This window comes from Protopterus annectens, chromosome 12.part0, assembly GCF_019279795.1.
Source record: "Protopterus annectens isolate FY-2018-M chromosome 12.part0, PAN1.0, whole genome shotgun sequence".
NCBI classification, from domain to species: domain Eukaryota; kingdom Metazoa; phylum Chordata; order Ceratodontiformes; family Protopteridae; genus Protopterus; species Protopterus annectens.
Window position 1 is genome coordinate 852031761 of NC_056746.1, and position 9617 is coordinate 852041377.

Here is a 9617-nt window from a genome sequence, read left to right on the forward strand (position 1 = left end):
TACTATACAGTCATTTACCGTATCTCATCAAAAACACTCACTGTGAGGCTAGAAGTCCCTATAACCCTTCTTGAACCCAGACAGAAAACATTGTACCCCAGACAGAAGACATGTTCTTCCAAATATGAAAAACCCATATCTAAACTAAATAATTAAGTTGCAATCATGTTATCAAACAGGATCGCACATACAATAGTATTAAGGCTGACAACCTGTGGGCATCCTTGAACCTAGGATGCTGCCTTCTCAAGGCAATGACAATCTCCACTACAGTAATAAGCAGATGCCAGATTTTGGCTGCAATGAATTTATTCAGCTGTAGTACTTCACACGCTGAACTGTACAGCCTCATTTACTTCTTTTGTTGTTTCAATGCTATCATTATTTTTGGGAGTCATCAATGTAAATTGCTGACTATGTGCAATTAACTTTCAATTGAAGAAACCCGCTTGGATTGAAAGTTAATAAGTCTTAATAAGAATGTTATGACAGCAAGCATTATGTGCATGCTGTAATATGTTTATTTGTGTTCTTTCCTTCCTATGCTTAAGCAACAGCTGAAAAATGAAAAAGGGTAATGTGCCACGTCAACTGAGAGTGAGGTACTGTCACTGTCATGCCTGTCAAATGTATGTCATTATAAGGAATGTTCCTCCTTGAGTCTTAAAAAGTTCATGTTCCTCTAACTTCTACATTCAAAGTGTCTCTTTCATATCCAATGTTATGAATGTTTTGAACTGATATCACTGGTAAGTAATTCTGAATCATATTAATTCATCAAAAAATGTATTATAAGTATAAAGTAATAAATTGAAACCATCATGTGAATTTCTTACTTGAATTTGTTATCAGGCTGTTGCAAGTGTTCCTCATATTTGCCCCACATTATGAGAGGTTGTGTTCCACATTTTGGAAATGGAAGGTTGGGCGCTATGGTCACTTTCATGCTAGTTTTGCTCCTTTTCAATCTTTTTGTGACTACACAATAAAACACAAACATACAGAGTAAAATATATGAAAGAAGCTCTTTTTTAAAAGATCTAAGCATAACACAGTCTCAGTACTGTATGAAATATTGCAGCAGCTATTAGTGCACTAACTGCAAAGACATAAGGAGACACATCAGGCCAGGACAAATTTCTTACAGGGACATGCATTCACATGCATACTGCTGAAAACAATGTTACACTGTAACATATGATTTCATTTTTCCAGACCAGTAACAGAAAAATGCCAGATAAACACAATCTGTGTGTTACAAAAATAAGCATATGTTTAAAATAAATAAAGTGCAGCAAATGTACTCATAAAATAATCTGATGCTATTTTGCTATTCAACAAGACCTGTTACATGCCCTACACCTCTAGTTAAATATCATAACCCTGAGATCTTATATTCAGAAACTTGGAAAGGTAAGTGAGCTGGGCATAGACCCCCACTTCCACCATTTCATGGGGCTGCTGGAGAGTGGTTTCCTATTGGAAAAATCAGATAATTTTACTCCGGTTTTTATTTTTGGTGTTGTTATTTTTCTTTTTTTGTTCTTTTTTCAGACGCACTGAAATACTATAAGTTATTTAGCCAGCTGTGATTCACAAAACAGTGGTTCAGCAAGTTGTCATGTGTGTGTGTGTGTGTGTGTGTGTGTGTGTGTGTGTGTGTGTGTGTGTGTGTGTTTGTGTGTGTGTTTGAATGTCTATCAAACTGTAGGTGCCTGCACTATGAATTTCATTTTTTTTTTCAAATAATATTCACTACAAGACTCAGCAGGATCTTAAGTAATCTAAGCAAATTAAGACAAGTGTCTTTTACATGGCTTCTTCAAAAATATTACTATTAATTGTTTTATTGATTCAACAAATGTTATGGCTTGTTTCATATGAGAAAATATTGTGCTAAATAAAGACACACACAGAAACATTTAGGAATTCAGTTTTAATAATATTACAATGTTTTTCTTAAAGAAATTATGCTGTTTAAAAAGTACTATAAAACATGCTTTTTGTCAGTCTTACTCAAAATGATAAGTGGTTTAAAAAAACAATACTCACATACACACACACATTAACACATTCTTGCACACACATAGTGTATGAACAACTGACAATATAATAGCTGCATACATAAAATTACTGACAATTATGCCTTTCTTAAAACGGTCTGGCAATTTAGAAGGAAAAAAATAATTAAATAATGTTTGTTTTCACATTTAAAAAAATATAGATAATTATAGCATTGTACAGCTTCTTCAGAAATAACACAAATTATTTTAACTTGCTAGACTCAGGTTTTAAAGGTACTTGAATGATGTGTCAGTCTCCGACTGTAACAATGCTGATCCAGCTGGTGAGGGAGGGAAACAATATGCTTTCACTTTGGCTGCAACAGATATTTACAAAAACAAATGGAGTAACATTGCATTAAACAATGTTGTAAGGAAGTAAAGGGTTACTTTCTTAATAACAATCAGGTTTTAAGGTATTGTCAGTCTCTCGCTTACTATGTCCCATCAACAAGCTTCATGACACTTAACCCTTACTTCATCTTTTCAAAAGCCTTCAACATTTATAGACGTAAGTGCCTGTAATTAACAAGATGCCCCTTATTTTACTTCTTTAAAGCCTTTCTCCCCAAACTGCTCACCTGACCCATATTAAGAGGAAGATGCTTCATTTTATCCACCAGACATATTTCTGTATCTCTTAAATTCCTAGAATCTGAGAAATGCCCATCATTTTACCTCTGCAACAAGTGTACCATTATCTCTCAAATGCATGTCACTCACTTTTATCACTTTGCATTACAGTGGTCATTATGTCTTATCTTTTCTATACCAGGACAGTTTTAGAAGTTTGCTCCTTTAAAGCACCACTGTCCATAACTTCCAGTAACTGTGTTGCAGCTTGTATACCTCTTCTACCTTATCCCTCTAAAAACAGTTGTCATATATTAACTAAATGCTGTTCCACACGAAAAAAAAAAACTTGATGCCCACTAACTGAGAGTTTATTTTCTCTTTTTTGGATGAATTAAATACAGTTAAATGTTTCTGCACCTTCTCCATTCACATGTTAACCTTCATTAGTCAAGAAACGTTATAAACATTAATGCCTCGACTGTAACACTTCTCTCAGGCCGTATGTCAATATCATTGACATTCTGACTTTTTCTTCTATACTTTGAGGCCTGTAATTCCACATATGGGTGATGAGATTTTGAGCACTGTAGGAGTCTGTCTCAATTAGCCCGTTATGCAAGTACTATAATACACAGCACTGCTAGCATCAGCCAAGGCAGATATCAAACTGCCTTCCTCACATGAAATACTTCGAGGGGTGATCTTGGGCAGGGACACATGGTAAGATTGTCCTGGAGCCTCAGGACGAGTCCTGTTCATGTTCAAATATTGGTCAAACTCACTGCGGTCAACATCTGTCCAAAGCTCATTTTGAGTCATCTGGTCAACATGCTCAGTGTGATGGCCTTCAGGAGGAGGTGAAAGCTGCCCCATGTGGGCAATAGGGCCACCCTGAGGTCCAGAACACACCTGGTTGTAATAAAAGCTAGCTGTAGGAGAAGTCCTCATAACATCTGCCATGGTTGCTGGGGTCTGAGAATAGGGCACTGCCATCTCTCGAGCTAGGACCTTGTCTTGGGAAAACTCCATTGGGTGGTGGTAACCTCTGAAGGATATCATGCTGCAGTCCTCTTGTGCATGAGAAGGGAAGAATACTGGGTCAGCCTGGTCCAAAACATCCAATGGAGACATCTCAGGAGTTGGCAACCCATAGTTTTCTAAATCAGATCCAATGTTAGAGTGGAGTTCTCGGAAGTGGTTGAGTTGAGGAAGTCTGTGGTGTCCTTGCTGGCTTATACTCTGATGACTCACATTAAAATTCTCTCCACTAGGCTGGGAAAGGTTATGTAGAAGGATACTAGACTCCATCCGTTTAGTCTTCTTGGTTTGTTTCTTTCTCCTTGGACGATACTTGTAGTTAGGGTGGTCTTGGAGATGTTGAATACGCAGTCTTTCTGCCTCTTCTACGAAAGGTCGCTTCTCTTCAGCATCAAGAGCTTTCCAGGACTGACCTGCAATGAGATGACAAGAAACTGAATCCCTTATGTTTCCAATAATATCAGCTACCATTTCTAAAGTAAAAATGTGCCCTGGCAGAGCATGTTTATTCATCAGTCTACCTATACAGGAGTAGTAATGTACAGCTGTATGAATGAAATCATTGCTTCAAAAAAAATTGTACTTTCACACATAGAATTCTTCAGCAGGAAAGGGGCCTCTAACTTACCAATCCTCACTTTTATTTGCCTCAGCAGACCCTATGTATTTTCCAGTGATTAGCCCAATCCATTAATATTCATATTCAGTTAGATTATTAACATGTATAGCTGATCCCTGTCCCCAGCTTTTATTCCAGTAGTACAATATATTTATCTTAAAGTTATCCCTTTTCTAGTTCTGATTCATTTGCTTTAAACGAGTTTTCCTAACAGTTACTTTATCACATTCATTCCTTTTATTTAATAAAATCATGTCAGGGTTTGTCCATAAGAAAATAAACATTCTCAATGTTGTTTTTATCTGTTTCTGCATTTTCAGTATATATAAATAATTATAAATTCTGTGCAATGATAAATCAAAATGAAAACCAAAGGAATATCCCTAGTGAATTTACACAATGTGATAATAAGAGAAACACCATTGCAAAATTAATGATTAATGCCGTTCTAAATTAATGATGAATGCCATCATGTCATTGACATTTCTTTCTTTTTTCTTTATTTTTTCACTTATGTATGCACAGACAGAGATTCAGGTTTGTAACTTGCATCCATCTATATACTGTATGGCAGTAATATTTGTCAATAGCTGCACAGCAATGTTACTTTGAAGGCTGGCAAGAAAAACCTATCCCAAGGATTTTGGCCATATTGAAAGACAGAAAGGCCATAGTTAAGATATTAGCAACCATCTGGCTGACTTTACTTGCATTTACCTAGTATTGTCAACTCTGCAGTGAATCATTCCACTGCTTTCCTAGACAGCTAGGAGTGAGCTCTTAACCCTTTCACTCAGTAATCAGGGATAAATCATGGATAAAGGTTAGAACTTGTATATACTGCCACTGTTAGCTTACAAACCTTATAGAACTCATACCTCTCAAGTGTACCTCATTACAAGGAATGTACCTCATTTGGGATCTTAAAAAGTTCATGTTCCTCGACGTTCCACATTGAAAGGGTCTGTCACACATTCAGTGTTAGGAATTGTTTTTAGTGGAATCCATGGTAAATAGAAATGAATCATAAAATTCATTAAAATATCTTCTTTATAAGTAAAACCAGCATAATTTAACCATCTTATGACCTTCCTAGTTGAAGTTGTTAGTAAGCCATTATTAGTATGTGTTCTACATGTTGCCCATTTGTTCCACATTATGAGGGCTAGTGTTCCTCATTTTGGAGATGTACAGTTGAGAGCTATGATAGAACAATATGATTTGTTTTAACATGATGCATTTCGGTTATTGAAATCCTCACGATTTTGCCATAAAACTTACACATTTTATGGAGGAGAGAGCAATACCTCTGAGCTATAAGTTTTTGTGCACAGTGAGCAGCTTTTGCCTGTTGATTGATGCTGGTCTGTTTTGTAGCCAATAAATCTATCAGGAATCTATCAGTAGCTAATGCGTTAAGTTATGAATTATTACATAACTAGTAAGCAAGTGTTGGTCACAGGCACACCATTTCCAGCATTCATTTACAACTTTGTTAACTCATAGTAATCAAAAGTTACTTTTATGTCTATGAATTGAGAAAGCACGTCTCCTTTCATTATCATAAAGTCTATTATATTCTAAATAGCTTCTGATCTAGCACGAATATCGGTTACCTAATTTGAAAAGTTTGTAGTGGATTGTCACTCTAACTGTAATAAATGTAGCTTTCCCCATTTTGCGTTACTCACCCAGCATCTTGCTCAGGACAGCGTTGTGTAAGTCGGGATTTTGTTGCGCCAGCCTTTTCCTTTCATCCTTGGCCCAGACCATGAAAGCATTCATGGGGCGACGAATCCTACCATCTGGCCCGGTTTTGCTGTCTGCTTTGCTGGCTGGAGGACCATACCCGTAGCTTGATGGGGAACCTGGACTGGGCGAGCGGCTCGGAGCAGATGATGAGGAGGAGGAGGTTGAGGAGAGGGGGGAGGACAGGGTACCACCTGCAGCAGTTATTGCCACCGTATCTCCTCTGGCAATGGGACCAAATTCGAAAAGCCGGTCTGATTTGTTTTGACACGGAACAGGTCCGACAGTCCCCGAGTCTGTGTGAGGGGAGCTGTGATGGAAAGGGAGTCCAGGCTCAGAGCCTGGAGTTTGGGATGCCACCGCCCATGAACAGCCGCCTGGCCGGGACTGCGGGGTCTCCTCCTCTCTGCAGTAAATGGACGCAGATCTATGCATTACAGCTAGGCTGCTCTCGGGAGATGCAGCTGTGACCAGCTCTTCAAACCAGAAAAAAAACAATGAAAGTATTTTCCTCTCAAGTCTCCAAATAAAAAGCGTGCAGAACTTCTTTTGAAACTAGGTCCTGTTGTGATGTGGAACATATAGACTTCCCGAGCCAATCAGCTGCCACAAATATTAAAAAAATAACAGTTCTTTGAGGGAGGAGTCCAGGAAATTTTGCAAAAGTGTGACACTTCACCGGATTTAGAGAAAAAGTGTGCGCTCAGAAAGGAGGGGGGTGTTGGAGTACCTCTAAGTTAGTTTAGTGAAGTACCTAAAAAAAAACAAGATATTCTGAGTTAGTTAATGTTGTGGAAACAGTCGCGTACAACTCTTTTCACCAAATTAAGTGGCCCTAAATGTACTTTTTCCATCTGGTAAGGAAATGTAGAGAGGCTGTTTGCCAACGATTTGACCTTATTTTAAAATAATTTGAATCAGAAAGTTGATCAAATGTTTTTTTTCCAGCAAATAAATGGCACATGTTAGATACTGCAATCAGTAATAACTGGCATTTATCCGTTAGGTACTACAATCCATTAAAAAAGTTACGGCACCCATCTGCAAGCAACAATTCAACAGTTTTTCCTAATTATGATTAATCCTAACCAAAATAATTTTTGTCTTTTGAAACACACACACACACACACACACACACACACACACACACACACACACACACGGACTTGTCGGATACAAAGAATACAAGATTCTCCTGAGAAATTGCATTGTCCATTTAGTTCACCATCTCTTTGCCGGAGGAAGCTGACCACAAACGTCGGATTTCTGGCTTTAGCTGCCTATTGTTTCTTTGAATAGACAGTAAAAATACAAATCAAACTAAAATTAAAAAAAAAAAAAAAAAAAAGGTTTCAAAGATGGAAAAAAAATTGCGTACAATTAACCCCTACCTGCAGTATGCAGCGGATTAGCCAGAGAAAGATGCTGGAGTAAACCGGGGTATGGATGCTGCCCGCAATGTAATGCCATGACTGTTATTATTTCGGGGTCCCTTTCCCCAAGCAGCTCACTAAACAGAAATAGTGTACTTAAGTTTGGCTGTCTGCCTGTCTCAAATTATCTACTTTGGCTTAGGGTTACCTGGTGTACCTCGTTAAGAAGGACAATCCCTAGTTGGGCAGTTGGCTGCATCCTGCGAAAAGACATGAAACGTTGCCAACGTCCTGAGCTTTCAGGACAGAAAAAATTTCTAATCTTCCGTCAATAATTGCACGAAACAACTGTTTTGTATTTGAAACACATTGATATTAAATAACAGAAACAAGGCCATCACCTGTCCCTAATTATACGGGACAGTCCTGATTTGAGCTGCTATGCTCTGAAAAATAAACACACACACAAAATGGTAAATGTCCTGATATTTTAGAGCATTTTTCTACTTTTCTTAAAGTACTACAGAAAAGTTCGAATTTGAAAGGTTTAATATAACCGAAAGCAACAGAAACAGCTAACATTCAAAAAGAGAGACTCGCTGCTTTTTGCAAAGAACAGTAAAATAATATTCTGCATCGTTCAGGATGTTGTTTGTCCTGGAAAATTTCACGTTCCAGACAGATATGCCCCCTAGTTGGGTAAAGGTGCAGCCCTAAACAGAAAGAATTCGCATGCCTTTTTTAAATATTTTTTATAAGTGAGCTTTGATTTTGCTAACATAAAAAGTCCAATATTTTGCTCTAGTTGTGGACATTATAGTGTAAATGTTCACGTTTCTGTAAAAAGGACCCATTCTAGGCACTTGGAAAGGTGGCAGCCCTAAACAGGCTTGTCCAAACTGCTTAGCAAGCACAGAGCAGCGGACCCTTGCCTTTAGACAAACACAATTTGACAATTTATCAGGGGTTTCCTTTGTGATTAAACAGAAAAGAAAACTGGCTATCTCTATAATCCAAACTCATTAAAGAGCAAAACACTGTCTTGTAGAGATGCAAATAATGTTGCTAGATTTGAAAGAAAGAAAGACAACTCTTCACTCTTAACATGCAATAATCTGAATTTTATAACTCTAAATGAAGCAAATCAGTGTTTAGAAATGTTGTAAATTATTCTCTGTCTCTCTTTGTACCATTCTCTTCTGTTCTGGTTTGATGTTTCTGACTAGAGTTTCTTTTTAAAGTGAGTTTTCTGGTTTGGAAGCCTTTGAAAAGTTTGGGAAATCACCTTAATTATTAGAATTCTAATGCAGAATAGGTACAGTGTGTAACAATCATTTATTTCCATGTGCAGCACACTAGGCAAATTCATGTCTCAAAAATAATGTTTGCATCTTCATAATGAATTTCTGTTGAGTACCCTTACTCATGACCCAAGCACAAGGTAGTGTTACAGAGCATCCCACTATGCATATATTTTCTAACAGTCTGTCTAAGAGTCTATTAACACATGCAATAACCTACCAACCTCCATTTCTAAGGGCATGTTAGGGTATTTTTGCATGTAAGTGGTACTAAGTGTCTCCTCTCAGTCACATTACCATTTTTCATGAGTTCAGTTTCACCAGTAAAATCAGTTGGCTTAAGAACATACTATGTATGGAATGCAGATGGGGTAAAGGCACCTGTACCATCAAAAGGGATAAATATGTTGTAATTTGTGGGCACTAGTTGTTGGAAATTGACTGCTGCTAATGGTGCAGATGTATTCTGATGAATTTTCTAAGGTATTGCTTTTAAAAGCACCATTTACACCACATGGTTCATAATAATAGAACTATTAGTGGCAACCTCACAGCTTACTGACAAATGTGTCAATGATCTATTTCTTTATTTTATTTTGTTTTTTTGTTTACTATAGATATATATATATATATATATATATATATATATATATATATATATATATATATATATATATACACATTAAGCACAAGTGACCATGTACACCACACACACACACACACACACACATATATATATATATATATATATATATATATATATATATATATATAGATAGATGTATGTCTGTATGTATGTGTGTGTGTAGGAACTTGCTTAGAGTCCTGGGGTGTGTTTGAGGAGGTTGTAAGTATCTTATTCAGCACAGCAGCTTTGTAATCCACTTGCAGTTTTTTG

The 9617-nt window shown here is 37.1% G+C and overlaps 1 protein-coding gene across 1 annotated transcript; it reads right to left on the reverse strand.

Annotated features, from left to right (window-relative positions):
* Window positions 1-1917: 1917 nt before the first annotated feature.
* On the reverse strand, window positions 1918-6609 carry SOX18 (SRY-box transcription factor 18). Its single transcript, XM_044089893.1, has 2 exons — window positions 5988-6609; window positions 1918-4090 (listed from the first exon to the last, which is right to left on the reverse strand). Exons 1-2 carry the CDS (start codon window positions 6478-6480, stop codon window positions 3243-3245), a joined length of 1341 nt encoding a protein of 446 aa, XP_043945828.1. The 5' UTR covers window positions 6481-6609; the 3' UTR covers window positions 1918-3242.
* Window positions 6610-9617: the final 3008 nt, after the last annotated feature.